This window comes from Procambarus clarkii, chromosome 66, assembly GCF_040958095.1.
Source record: "Procambarus clarkii isolate CNS0578487 chromosome 66, FALCON_Pclarkii_2.0, whole genome shotgun sequence".
NCBI classification, from domain to species: Eukaryota; Metazoa; Arthropoda; class Malacostraca; order Decapoda; family Cambaridae; genus Procambarus; species Procambarus clarkii.
This window is the reverse complement of record NC_091215.1, coordinates 21,907,256-21,922,793: the sequence shown is the minus strand read 5'-3', so window position 1 is coordinate 21,922,793 and position 15,538 is coordinate 21,907,256. Positions and strand designations below refer to the sequence as shown.

Here is a 15,538-nt window from a genome sequence, read left to right as displayed (position 1 = left end):
CTGGGAACAGGGAGGGAAAGGGATGAACAGCACCTAACCAAAACGGGGTGGCTCCGGGGCATCCGGGTGGAAAACCAACCTAGCATGTTGCAGCAACCTAAACCTAGCTTGCAACATGGATGCTGCCTGTACTCTGAATAGTAAGGACATCAGAAGAGTACTGGAGAACGAGCAGAGAACACCTCTTGTAAGACTCCGGGTCAAGGTGTCAGTGACCCAAGAAGCAGCACGATGGAGGTAAAAGTAGCGACCGTCACCCTGAGACAAGGGCATAGCAACCAACGAACCCTCACAAGACGGAATGGAACCCGAAAGACACATCTAATGGTCCACCGAGCCCTGACAGGGTTTTCCAGGGCCCATAGACTGACTGCTACAGAAAGCCCGAGCAAGGAGTTGCTAACCGGTTAACACCCAAGCTAACAAGGGGTAGATATAACACTGAAAACCCCTGCGATGTGTACAATCATGCGACCTAGCAGAAGGCCACCAAACACTACCAGTGGAACTATAGCCAAACTAGGCAGACCCCCACCATGCAAAGAAAATAAAAACAAACGAAAACCCTGCAAACGTACACCATCCCCAGAGGCAACAGGAGCCGGTCTCTGCGTAGGTGGCAGGCCGTGCAACACCTTGATGCCCTAACCAGCACAACACCAGTCACTACCCAAGGCCAAACAAGGGCCCCAAGCCCCAGCTGGCCCCAAGGGCGAGACAAATGCCGAGCAGCAAGAACCTCTAAAGGAATGGTTCTCGAACGCCCAAGGGAAGATAACCTAGTCACGCAGGGGCAGTGCTCACAGGGGGCTTAGGGAAGGAAGCCCCTAAGTGCATGCAGCCCCGGTACTGATGAGGAACACCTGGCCACCGCACAACACAACACACAGCAGTGAACGCCACGAAGACAAACACCACCTAGGAAACTGAGGCCAGAGAAGCGTCTGTCCCGGTTGACATTAGCTTACTAACTGGTGCTAGGCAGCCGGCGCGGTGAGGTCTGGGGCCCCCCGTCCCCTTCTCGGGGCGGGGAGGACTGCGCGGACAAACGGTGCTGCAGTAAAGTGTGATGTTTGTTTGTTTGCTTGTTTCCTTGGGATTGTAGGGAGTTTCTACCTCTCTGTTCGTTTTTTTGTTTTAGTTTCTTACCATGTGGGGTTTGTTTTGTTATGCCTACCTTTCTGGGTGCCTAACTCCAGTTAATGGCAGATAAGAAAAAACCCCAACCACAAAGGGCTTTTCTAGGGCCATTGCTCCCTGAAGCCTCTCTGCTCCCTGAAGCCTCTCTGAAGGGGCCAGGTTCTGGCGCTGGTCCCTGGTAGGTCTGAACTTCATACCTAATGTTCTGGTCTAATACAACATACATTAGCCCAATAAGCTCCAAGGAGCCGTAGGGGCTCCCCACAGAAAAGAGGTGCTGACTCAGCGTGCATCCGAGGCAGTCTGCTCAGCCCCAGATGTCAGGCAGGAGTGGCCACAAAGAGATAATTACCTAATTATTTCAATGTCTCTGATTGATTTTTCTTTGTTTTTTTGCTGTAATATTATTCAATAGTGTGTAGTGTGATATATTTATATAATAAAATGTGTGAATCATCGCTGTGCTCAAAATTATGGTCAGCATATTATTGGTTCAATTATTGTGTTCATAAAACAGTAAACGAATACTTTGTCGGTTATTACACTATATACACAGGTTATATATACGTATCTGCATGTTTTGTTTACCATAACGAACCACTAAGTTGATATTGCAAGTCAAAAAGCAGCGAGGTGTGACCACCACATCTACCAGTCAGCCTCTCACTGCCACTCCCTCAATAACTCCTCACTCACTCACATCCTCCTCCTATCATACTGTTTTTGCTTTTATTCACTATATACAGACATTATATATAAGTATCTACATGTTCTGTTCACCATAACTGTTCATCTAAGCTGGTATAGTGCCCAAAGAGCATAGTGGCCACCCCTACCCAGCATGATAAATCATGCAGATATTGCCACCTCCCTCACCAAAATGGCTTCTCCCCCACACTCCTTTTGCTGTTATTACACTATATATACACGTTATATATAAGTATCTACATTTGTCTTCACCATAATGAACTACTAAGATTCTATGCTGAGTGGCAGTGGCAGTGGCAGCCACTCAGCTGCCACTACCTCAGCTCAGCTCAGCTGTCACTCCCTCCCTCCCTCACCTCACCTGACTCGCCACCTATCTCCTCCCACCATACTGTTTTTGCTTTTATTCACTATATACAGACGTTATATATAAGTATCTGCATGTTTTGTTCACCATAGCGAACAACTAAGCTGGCATAGTGAGTCCAGACAGTAAAAGATGGTCACACACAGTCAGCAGACAATGCTACATCCCTCCCCACCAAGATTACTCCTCCCATTACAGCACTAATTATCAAACACAATCCTGCTATTATCAGAATCCTGGTCATTTTTATCACAGTCCGGGGTCTTCTGTAATACTATCATCGCTCACATGTATCCGCGGGCCGTTTAAATCTTGCGTAGTACTCCAACACGTCATATGACGTGATGCACAATTTATAGCAAGTTACTCAACACGTCATATGACGTGTTGCGCACTTTAAGGATTAATGACCAGAGTTGTATAGCACTACCTGGTACAGGTCTTACAGAAGAGAAATCTTCCCAAGAAAGGAAACTCAATAACCAGATAAAAGATATTACTGGCGGTTATCTGTCATCGCTGATGGAACCAGGGAAGGGCAGGGAAGCCTAAAAGCAAGTTCAAAGTGAAGAAGTTTCTCTTCATTATGAAGAGAAATGCAAATAAACTGGCATACATGTCACAAAAATGTTTTATAGCATGGGACCCCCTTATAAGTAAATGGATAAGTTTAAAAGATGACCAATTAAGTTAGTGAAATAAATAAGAGGTTACACATGGAAACTGTATATTATACAACTAAACATAAAATCATTACCACAACTCGCAAAAGTGAGGTAGTAGCCTCCACTGTACCTCTAGCAGTCAAATTAGTAAGTGACTAGCTTAAGAGGTCTGTTTAGTGATTTAGTAAGCTGAGCTCCTTGTCCCATTGACAGGAAAGGAATATTTGAAAAGGTACTTGTCTAGACAGGTCAAGCTATTTCAGTACCAGGAGCCATATGAATTCACAATACCCTAATTGTGCCAATGACATAAGCTTAGAGGCTCTACCAAGGAGGCTAACCCAGAAAAGGGGTAGCATTTATAATGAACTGTTGGAGTCAGGTGTAACACTGGTATACTGTATTCATTAATCGATAACAATTATTAGCACAAGAATCTTACTCTCCCTCTTTCATTTACATAAACATGAATGGCATAGAATCTTACATGTGGGTAACTAAATATGTACAAGCCCAACAAGTAATAACAACATCGTCCAAACTAACACAAATCATCCCCCCCAAAAAATACCTCAAACCCCTTTTGCCTAAGGGAGGAACATTGGATCCAGAAGCAAGTTTTGTCTGCCACCAACAAAAACTGTACTGAATCATCCCCATATTTAGAGACCATTGGCAATCCCAAACTGAACAGCTCGCAGGTGAAAAAGAGCAACAAGCATAACAGCACTAGTAGGAATATTGGTACTGTACCCCTTTAAGCAGTCGATAGGGAAGGTAAGAGTTTCCCTTTCTCAACAAACCAGGATGGATTGACATTATTGGCAAGTAGGTTACCTTGTACATATGTCTGCCAGAACATGATAAAGTTGATACCCTTGTCAAGTTTGCAGTAAATACAGACTATGCATAATGCAACGTCGGGCTATCATATAGAAGCGTAAAATGTATCATCAGATACGAACTCTCAGATGAATTTGAAGAAAGCAAAAAGAGTGCAAACAGGAACAAATAGAGCCATTGTTTATCCCAATGAAATGTGAAAACAAAATACTTGTATGGAGCAAGTAACAAAATCAGTAATTTGATATGTATGGCATTACTTGACAACTCATATCTCTGGTAGTTCAACTTTGAATGGAAATTAGATCCCATGAAATGCAGTCTGAACAAAGCCATGGATACACACTAGAGCCTTACAGCTTATACTCTGTGAAAATTGAGCCAGTTATAGACTAGACTTACTAGACTTAAATGCCAAGAAATGGAAAATCACTTTATTGCCAATGATAAAATACTTGAAATTTTTAAACTGTATCAATATTTAATTTCTTGTAAATAAAAGAAAATATATGATAAATTATAAGACGAGTAACCTAAAATCGTAAACAGTAGCATTTGTTTTATGCTGTAATCTCCAATTTTGAAAATTACGTTAATTATTGCCAAAATAATTTAGCTCCAAAAGGCATAACGTTGTCAGATGAAGTAATTACAGTGCTGATAGTATTTTGTTACCAAATATCATTATAATTACTTTGACACATTTTCAATTTTCTCTGCCCTATATTTTAACTTCGTCTAATTTGTCTATCCCTTCTAAGGTTTAGATCACTCCTTTTCTGGCTGGCCTCTATTGGCTGTTGGACATTCCTCCCTACCCTGGGAGGTCGTGTGCTTCTTTCTGGCCATCTATTCCCCCAAGCTTTCTGGCTTGCAGTTGGGTCCCAATCTTGAGGCAGTTTATTTCCTTCTGGAAGTTATTTTTCCCAAGGTATCCTGCTTGTGGGGTACCTTAGGGTTCTCAATTAGACTAGGACTTTAGAGTACTGTATTTCTTTTTCGGATCTTTTCTTGCCCCTGGTGACCTTTGACATTCTGTCTGGTCTCATCTGGTTTGGTGTTCATTCAAGTGCCAACTGCCTTATGTCAACCGTTTCTTGGCCTCTGGGACTTTGGCCTGGAATTCCCAGATTCTTCTATGGTTGGTTCTACAGTATTCCAACTTCTGGTTGTCATTCTGCCTCTCCATGATGAGTTCGTTCGCTGTTTAAGCAATAATTTTTATTACTTTGTACACAGCTGCTGTCTGCGCTAGGATTTGTTTTTTGTGATCTATCTGGATGTTGGTATCTTTCTGGTCCTTCAATTTTCCCTTGGCTACACAGTGCCTGTGTGATCCTTAAGTGTTTTGTTCACACCTAATGCTTCTCTGTTCTCATGCCATCATGTTGCCAGTTTTCTTATGTTACCTTTCAGAAAAGCCATCATTTCTGTGACAACGTTGGGAGTAAGCTCTGGGAAGCAACTGAGGGGGGGAGGTCCTCCCAGAAATCCAGCTTTGAATGTAATGAAATGCATTTTCTGGTGGGAACTCTGTAACGTCTTGTTCTTTCCATAATTCCTTCTTTCCCTTGGAGTATTTAGCGTAAAGTAATAGCAGCTTTTGAGCATGGTTAGCTGCTTACCAGAACCTTGGTTGACCTGGGCCACTATCTGGATGCCTCAAGATTAGAGGTGTTTGCCCACAGCAATGATCATTTGCCTTGTTTGACTCGGGACTTATTTCTTTCTTTCAAGTAATGCTTATATTGTGCTACCAAATCTTTCTGGTGGGCTTTTCACAGGTTTTGGTAGATCTCCAATTTCTTCATTACAAGTACCTCATAGTGTGTGCCAGATTCCAGTCCTGGCTGCCTTCATCTCAGAGAGAGAGCCAGAGTTTGGCCTTGATTATCAATATGTTATCAATAAGTCTTGGAGGTCTGGTGTAAATCTTGAGGTTCAGCTATACCAGCATGTAAGCACCAGTGAGCTACTAAGGGCCCACCCAAAAATACATTTCATTACATCCAGTGCTTGAGTTTCATTTACATTTTGAATATGACAACTGAAGTTCAATTTGCTGTCTGTATAGACCTAGAAATGTTTCATCTGTTTCATTTGCTCTCAATTTAAGCATTTTTTATTCTTATATCTATTAGGTTGTGATAATGCTAACAATGGTTAAAAATTGCACATGCATGGAATTTGGAAAATAACAGGAGTCCCCCATTCATTTTCATTTTTATCATTGCCTCATATAATATACCAGAAATGTCGACTCTTTAGGATGGGTTAAGATGAATAGAATTAAAATATCAAATTAAGACACACCTTGGGTACTTGAATCACAGTCTTCGTCGATGTATGGGGCAGCCACATGCTCTATCTGTACCACCTGTGGCACCTGCAGCAAGTCAGGCTCCTTTGCCTCTAAGGAATGGCGGGACGGCAGCGAGCTGATGGCAAAGATAACTACAATAAAGTAGATGGAAGAAAACTTAGTAGACACTATAAATATATAGTACAGTATAATAAAGTTAATAGCAAAGTTATGCAGACAATATAGAAATTCATTGTGTTAAAAATGCAAAAATCCAGTATAGAATTAAATGAAATGCCAATTTCTAAGTGAGCCCTGGTGGATCCCTGAAGCTATCGAGCTGAGATGGTCCCAACTACTAGACTGCATCAGCTATGGAGACAAGTTCAGGTTATTAGGGACCAGAACCAGAACCTGGCTTCCCTCACAGAGGTGCAGGAAGCAGGTGACACTCCTCCACCTTACAAGGCAAGGCATCCAGAAAGTGAACCAACAAAGATCACTGCTGGGCTCAATCAGACGGAAGCCTCACAACATGCCGAATGAACTCGCCCAACAACGTAATGAATGACTGAAAATTTCTCAAAAACAACTGTGCACTCATGTGCCCCAACCCCCTCCTACTCATTTTGGGACAGAGGGAATAGGAGTTTACACTGTTCACTGGCTCAAGCCCTCAGTTCTGAAGCAAATGCATGCAGAACAGCCCCAACTGATGAATTGGAAGGTAGGAAGGGGGGGGGAATCAGAGAGCCACTGGGACTCACCCAGAAACTTGGCATTTCATTATACTTAACACTGGTTTTTGGAGTAAGTCCCTTGTGGCTTTTCCTGAAGCTAACTACCCACAGAGAAGAAAAACACAGTGACTCACCAAGGAGGAGGAGGAACCACAGGCAGGAAGCACAAAGACAAGATAGCAGGTCTAGCGACATGGCCCAGTGAAACACAAGGATGATGAGGCCTGGAACCATTAACCAAGTACCGGGTCATCAGTACCCTGTTTGAACACCAGAACCCCCATGCGAGAGTATCAACCCAGGACATAATGGTAAAAACTGCTGCAAGAGTGGAATACTTATGAACGTCATGGGTACAAGGGTAGATCGCAGCCTAGACTTGATGACACTGAGGACAGGCGAAGTATGAGCCTTGAAACAGGGAACCAAGGAAACAGGATTGACCCACAAAACATCCTTCATGACAGAATTGATTGCATAAAGGTAGCAGCGTAGGGCTGCCACCGTACATAGCACACGATACATCCCCAGCCGTACCAACCAAGCATCGACAACAAAAGAAACCCTCCGAAAAGCCAACCATTTCACTTTTCACAAGAAAAGAAGAAGCCAGCTGTAGATGCACAAAATGCCCAACAAGGCCAAAAGACCAAAAATGCCACCTCCGGAGGAGAGCATGAAGCTCAAAGATCCGACAACTAGAGGCCAAAGCTGACAAAAACAGAGCTTTAGAAAAAGAATCCTGACCCAAAGGGGACACCATAAACTAATAAGAAGAAAGTGTAAACACTGTCCAAAGACTAAGTGGGCTCAAGCACTGCACAAGCATGTCGGAGGTAAAATTATGCATGAGAAAGCTTACAGAATGGTGCCAAAGATGCATTGATGACCAGACCACACACTAGAAGGTGAAGGGACAACAATATTTCGGTCCGTCCTGGACCATTCTCAAGTCGATTGTGATGAGGAAGTAGAGAAAGGCAATAAATAGGCAAGAGAGAGGTGAGGAGCAAAGTAAAGTGTTCCGTTCGATGACGTTCTCTCTTTCCTTAGACAGAAGGCGTCTGAGGGCCTTCTTCCTCTCCCGCTTCCCACTAACGTTTTCCTCAAATTCATTAGACTCTGTGTTGACCCTAACTCTTTCTCTTTCAACGGTAAATATTACACTCAAACTTTCGGTGTCGCTATGGGTTCCCCTCTCTCTCCTGTTCTTGCAAATTTCTACATGGAATACTTCAAAACTGTTCTTCTTCCTTCTATTGATACTCGTCCCTCTCTCTGGCTTCGCTATGTTGATGACACTTTTGCTTTATGGCCTCATGACCTTAGTCTTTTCCAGCATTTCCTCTCCTCTCTTAACAATCTGGCTCCTTCTATCCATTTCAAAGTTGAGTGGGAATCTAATTCCCTCCTTCCTTTTCTTGACGTTCACGTTCACAGCTCTGTGTCCGGGTTCTCTTTCTCTATCTACCGCAAACCCATGAGCAGTGCCATGTACATTCACTTCTTTTCCTACCATCCTCCTTCTGTTAAGAAAAGTGTCCTCGTCTCTCTCTTCCTCCGCGCTCTACGCATCAGCGATCCTCAGTTTCTTGATTCTGAAATTACCTTTATCTACAAATCATTCTCTCGCCTTGGTTACCCTTTGCATTTCATCAACTGTGCCTACTCTCAAGCTAAACGAAATTTCTTTCATCCTAAACCTGCTTCCAACACTAGTAGCACTGTACTATGCCTTCTCTTCCTATCTGAACTCAAAACTTTTACCAATACCTTTCGTCCTCTTGACATTAAACTCGCCTTTTGACAAACTAACACACTTTGTAGCAATCTATTTCACACTGCTCCTCCTGCTTCTAATGCTGCTGGTGTTTACTCTATTTCCTGTTCATCTTGTCCTCTCCAATACTTTGACAAAACCGGCCATACACTGAATGACAGACTTAAAGAACACAAGAGAAGTGTTAAGTCTGCAGACACTAACAATGCTCTCTTCTGTCAAGTGAGGGATTCTAATCATCCCAATGATTGGTCTTCCTCCAAAATAATCTTTCCTGCCTCTACACTACACAGACGCCGTTTTGTTGAATCGGCTCTAATACACAACGTACCCAACATGAACTTGAGTCCTGGCTTTGTTGCTGTAGACTCTTTCACAGTATATACTCAAATGCTCTAATCTTTCTAACAAACGTCACCTAACATAGGCTTACCCTTCCATTTATCTTTCTTTCTCTTTCCTTTTCTTTCTCTCTTCTCTCTTTTTTCTGTTCATTGTCTTCTGCTACGTTCCCTTGCTATCCTCTTCTTATTCCTATTACTATCTCCTCATTCGGTGGTTATAATAGGAGCTGCCTCGTATGGGCCAATAGGACCACTGCAGTTCTTATTCCTACTACTATCCCCTCTACTACACTTTACTTTGCTCCTCAGCTCTCTCTTGCCTATTTATTGCCTGTCTCGACTTCCTCATCACAATCAACTTGAGAATGGTCCAGGACAGACCGATACGTCGTCGTCCCTTCACCTTTTAGTGTGTGGTCTGGTCAACATACTTTAGCCACGTTATTGTGACTCATCGCCTGCAAAGATGCATTGACACCAAAGACAAGCAACAGTGGTTTTGCCAATGCAGCACAATAAGACATGACACTGTTCACATTAAGTGCCAATCAAGAAATAACGAAGAAAGAAATGAAAGAACCACATGTACAGAAAGCAAAGAGCAACGATAAAGAGAAAGGAACTAGCAAAAAGAGTGCCAATAAACCTCACATTGTTTTCCGAAAACAACTGCAGGTGGAACACCATTAAAGAGGTAACCCAGTTGCAGTAGAGATTGTGAAAAAGACGTATAAAAAACTCAAATGCAAAGAGCAGAGAAAGTTGAACCAGCAAAGTATGTTACTGGGCTAATCCTCAGAACGAGCTATCCAACAAGAAGGCAGAAAGATCATCCTTCCCTGGTAGGGTTCCAACCTCGCCAGGGCCTGGAGCAACATCTGGACCAGGAAAAAAAAAAAACTACAGAAACCCCCATTGCAACCAGTCTGGCTGAAAGGCATCCTCTGCGAAGACCTGTGAAAGGCATCCTCCGCGAGGACAGAAATGGTTGAACATGTTTCCATTTGCCTGGTGTCTCTGGTCACCGAGCAGTAAATAAGTACCTAGAAGCTAGGCAATTGTTGAGAGATTCAACAGGAATTAAGTGTGGTCTAATGTACCAGTGTGAAAGGCAAAACATATGATGCAAAAGAAATACTGATGTTCCTAAACTAAGTTCCAAGGCATCATCAATTTCTTGGTGATGCCTGGCAACTTAGTATCCAGTGCTGTTGCATACAAAAACTTAAATTATAATTGGTCAGTTAGAAAGCACAGACACACACACCAGTAGTTTCAAAGCGTTATATGACAAAGAGTGTTGGGAAGATAGGACACCACGAGTGTAGCTCTCATCCTGTAACTACACTTAGGTAATCACTTAGGTAATTACACAACAGGCTTGTATTTACAATACAATGACAATGTTTGGGGTACTGGCCAGGCAGGCCATCTAAAAGAGCCCTGCTTGGTGATCTTTGCGATTCAAGTAGCATTTGAAGGGATTAGAGTATATTGGAATGTGACTTCTGGAGGTTATTCCAGATTTACTGAGTGCTTTCCTGTGTCTTTAAAGGACCAATATGACCCCAGCAGGCACATATGAAAGGATACCTATTACTCCAATACAGTATCAACCTGCCCTGACTGTTAAAGATCCTACCCAGAGGACCTGTAGGATCTCACCTCATGGAGTAACCAAGTGCTATAGTTCAGAAAGACAGTCCACTCCTTAAAATGTATCAATGCAACACTGCCAGAGCAGTACAGTAATTATAACTATAATATTATACAAAACCCTTCCCAACATATGATTCCAGACATGGGTTTCTGCAACAGGCAACAGAGTGACTACACTGACTAATTTCGATAAGATATGTAAATGTTTTAATATCCTCTACATAAGTGCAGGCTACAATGGAGAATATTTATTAGCATGAACCATAATAGGCCTTGAAGCATTCTTTAACTTAAAATACTATAAGATGTTGTAATAAATCCTGAACATCTTTTTAGATGGAAAACTAAAAATAAATTTATCATCATATATGCTGTGCTCATCATTGTAAAAACTATAAATCTGTAATACCTTAAAGTAACTCGTTTTTTCATTCTCTGAGAGACATCAGAGTTGCCCCTAGTCATAGGTCTCTCAAAATATTTGTTTGTGGGTGTATTGGGTTCTGACGCTTGTTTGTCCACCAAGATTGGCTTAGGCTTGAGCACCGATGCATAGGGCGGAGGGGCACCTGGAACCTGAAAAGAAAGATATACAAGATTATAGACAAAATATGAAAAAAAGTTGAATGTAATGAAATGCCAGTTTGTGGGTGAGTCTTAGAGGCTCCCTGAAGCTAGCCTACTGATTAAGTGCCACCCTACTTGGAGTCATCAGTCACAGAGTTCTTGTAAGCCTACCGGGGACTACAAGCCAGAATCTGGCCCCCTCACAGTGGTGCAGGGAGCAATGACACATGAACACTTAATATTTAAAGATTATCATCTTGACATTGACCAGAGAAGGCACCCAGACAGGTAGGCAAATCAAAATATTCTACTGCCTGGTTGAAAATGTGACCTATTCCCTCAAACAATAAAAGAATTTCCCCACAAAGAAAACAAACAAGAAAAACTTTGTCCAACTAACCCTCACACGTTAACTCCAAACCCCCACCCATCTTCCCCACAGGAGGAAGGGGATGCCGGCTCGGGTGAGTCTGGCCGCCTCCAGTCAGTTTTGGAATGATAAAAGCCGCCGACCAGAGGGTGGGAGGGTGTCAGGGCGCCTCCGGGTCTCACCTAGAAACTGCCGTTTCATTACATTCAACGCTGATTTTGTGGGGGAACCTCGTCGGTTCCCTGAAGCTAATTACCCACACAGAAGAAAAACAGGGACATACCAGGGAGGCAGCAAGACCACAGGTAACAATCGAGGAAGAGACCGTTGGCTGTGACAGATGCCCCAAGGCAACACAGCCACAGAGGACCAAGGACGTTCACCAGATACTTGGCAGCCAAGACCCTGTTAGACCTCCAAAAAAAAACCATGGCCGAATAACATCCCAAGACATATTCCCAAACACAGCCAAGAGAGTGGCATACTTCCTAACATCATGCACACGAGGATAGACCACAGGCTGGCTAGATTTGATGACACTGTGAACAACCTGAGACACACGAGCCGTGGAACAGGGAATCAAGGAAACTGGATCAACCCAGAGTGCGTCCACCGACACAGAACTGGTGGCCCACATTGTACTTTGGTCTGGAATTTCTTTCGGAAAGCATTGGTTTTGCTTTCCTTGGCCTAAAGTTGTCAGATTGGTGAGCTTCATGCTCTGCTCTCGCACTAGAGATTTTGTTCTATTGATCCTGGTGGTCGTTTAACTCAGTTGCAGCCAGCTCCTTTTCTGATGAAGAATGAGTCAGCAGGCTTCCAGAGAGGTCCTTTAATTGTGGATGCTTGGTTGGTTTGCCCTTGGGTGCATCATGCGCTTTGTCCAGTGGCAGCTTTACATTACTCTCTTTGTGCCACTGGTTCTACTTCTGTGGACTCATTGTGGGTTGATCCGGTTTCCGTGGTTCCCTGTTCCAGGGCTCATATTTCTCAGGTTGCCTGCAGTGTCAGTAAGTCTAATCAGCCTGCGGTCTATCCTCATGCTAATGATATCCGGAAGTATGCCGCTCTGATGACTGTATTTGGTAATACATTATGTCTTTGGCTGATATTTACGCACAGGTTTTTGAGGTCAAACAGGGTCCTGGATGTCAGGTATCTTGAATGTCCTCATGCAGTTGCCTTCGGTCGTGTGTCACAAGCTTTGGTATCTTCTTCAACTTGATACTTGCTGTGTTGCAGTCTCCCTGGACAGTGCAACTTTTTTGTTATTTTCTATGAGTAGTTATCTTCAGGAAGCCAATGGGGCTCTACTCAGAAAATCAGCGTTGAATGTAATGAAACATCAGTTTCAGGTTGAGCCCCGAAGGCTCCCTGACACCCTTCCTCCCCAGGCGAACGTTGGGGGTCTTGGCTGACCCGGACCAGTTCCCTCCTCTCAAATGAGGAGAAAGGTGGGGCAAACTAGTAGGGGGCTACTTTCACGAAATTCTGGTTGTTTGTTTTAATATTTGGGGAGTTCTTTTGGCAATATTGAGGTTACGGTCTCATTTTTAAATCACGCAGCAGTTTGCTTTGATTCACCTATCTTTCTGGGTGCTTCCCTAATGGTGGTAAAGATGATGTACTTTACATTTAAAGTGTTCATATGCCATCCCTTTCTTCGCTCTTCTCTAGATTGGGTCAGGTTCTGGCTCATGGTCTCCAATAGGCCAACATAACTCCGCAACTGATGATTACTAGTAGTATGTCACTTAATCATTGTGATAGCTTCAGGGAGCCTCTGGGGTTCACCCAGAAACTGGCATTTCATTACATTCGACTCTGTTTTTTAACCCAATATTTCTGGTCTCATAAAATATGAGACATTTCTTATGATATAGGGTATTTACAATACAGTACTGTACCTTCAACTTAAATTACATTGCACTATTTGATACAGTAATTATCAACATTTTTTGGTTTCACATGTTAATGATAATTGAACAAACATCTCAAAAACTCACGGCAAGGGAAGACGATGGCGCCGTGGGAGAATTACTGGTGGCAGGTGCAAACGATGTAGTAGGACCACTGCTACAGCTGTCAGGAGAACCTGGATGTGGAGCAGCTGCAGATGGGGCAGGAGGCACATTGGGAACAATAGTAGAGGGCAATGCCAAAAGACGCTTCCGATCCTCCATATACAGGTCAATCAATTGATCTAACTTTGATTCAATATCATCAACCTAGAAAATAACTTTGATTCAATATAATCATTCAAGAAAACATTTAGAATTTGGTCATGAATGCTTGAAATAAAAAATAAAGGTTAATATTCTGAACATAACAATTAAAAATCTCTATGGACTGTACTACAGAGGCAATAGTGCAATCTTCTAGAACATAATCTACACAACATATCACGGAAAATATACAATGAAATTCCCCACGCAACTCATGCACACATGAAGTCCTGTTTTACAGAGAAACTGCACAGCTTGTTTTGGGGATACAATACCTTCCTGCTTGTTTTTTTTTCCTCTTGGCTTGAACTGATCTAGTATCACCAGACTCAGTACCCAGATCAAGCTGGTATCTTTCCACCAAAAACAAATCCAAGAAAATTACGAGAACTACTGATATCATATCAGCTTCTATTGAGTTGATTAAATTCTGCTTCTTGTCTCCTGTAGGCACTAGTGACTCACATGGGAAAGGTTGGGTGCATAAGACTTGGAGCTACCAGGCTGAGTAGCTTAGGGAGTGATCAAGTTGAGCCCCTCACAAAAAAATACCTTAAACTTATCTTTGCCACTGAGAAACGTGCATTGCTACCAGACACACGTTTCACCCACTTATATTAAGAAATCATGGGCAACACAAGCTGAATAGTTCACAGATGAAAAAGAGCAAGAGTATGCCTATAGGCAAGCAAAGTAGTAAGCAGAACAATCCTAATGAAAATATTAAAGCCCAGAGTTTGCAGTTGGGCAAAACCAGTCCTTTTCCCTGTCATAAACTATTGTGATGCATTATCATCTGCACGTCTGAATAGTTCACTATTAACTATAAGCAAACTCTCATAAACTTCCTACTTTCACTGTACTGATAACATAATATTATGCACAAATATATTGACATGTCACTTATGAAATATTATGTGCCTAGGAATCTATGACAAACTGCCTGACACAAAATTACTTAATATAAATCAGCAATTAAAAACAATAACAAACTCAAACCCAGACAGCATGGAACACCATCATTTATATCATTTAACATGCTAAATATAAAAGCAGTCTATACATTCTTAAGTATACAGTACTGCATATCATCAAAACTCTGAAGTGCAATCCTGACCTAAAATGACTCGTTCAGGATCACAACAGAACACATGTGACATCACACATGTGGCATCACACAAAACCCAAGTATCACTGACATTCCAAGAGTTTCACTCAACCAAAGTAAACATGCTTTATTTACTTGAATTTACCAGAGGGCCACCAACACTAATGGCCTCGATGAGGACAGGAAGCCGGTAGCTTGTCAAGGGTCCCCCTATTTGCCCTGATGATCTTTTCCAGCTGTATTTTGAAACCCAGCAGTTTTGGCATTTACAACTTTGGCAGTTAGGCAGTTCCACAGGTTTACAACCCCATGAGTGAAAAAGAATCTCATGTTTTCTGTTCTACATTGTGGTTTGTTGGGCTTGAAACCATTGCTCCTCGTTCGTGTTACATCTGACCTTCTGAAGAAACTGCCCTGATTAACATCCTCTAAATTGTTCAGTATTTTAAAATTTTTGATGAGATCTGCCCTGTTATGCCTGGTTTGCAGTGTTGTTAGCCCAGTGGCCCTCAACCGTTCCTGATACGTGAGATGACAAAGCTCCGGTATGATGTTGCACCTACTCCAGAGCGGCTATGTCTATCTGAGGATGAGGTTTTCATGACTGAATGTAATAATCCAGGTAAGGCACACCAGAGACTTATACAATTGAACGACTACTTTTTTTCTTGAAGGTAAAGGTCCACTTGATTATTCCCAGGGTTTGGTTTGCTTTTTTTT

General features: G+C 42.5%; 1 protein-coding gene across 4 annotated transcripts in view; it reads right to left on the bottom strand.

The window, feature by feature from the left end:
- LOC123769351 (potassium voltage-gated channel subfamily KQT member 1) overlaps positions 1–15,538 on the bottom strand; it is an 874,235-nt gene that overhangs the window by 31,220 nt on the left and 827,477 nt on the right. For all 4 annotated transcript variants that reach the window (XR_011223844.1, XM_069309856.1, XM_069309857.1 and 1 more), the window contains 3 exons: positions 13,492–13,713; positions 10,958–11,124; positions 6,037–6,161 (listed from right to left, as the gene is read on the bottom strand). Coding sequence is in view for 3 of the 4 variants with exons in the window: in XM_069309856.1 (XP_069165957.1) it covers positions 6,037–6,161; positions 10,958–11,124; positions 13,492–13,713 (514 nt within the window). In the remaining variant the exon portion in view is untranslated. The remainder of the gene's footprint in view (positions 1–6,036; positions 6,162–10,957; positions 11,125–13,491; positions 13,714–15,538) is intronic.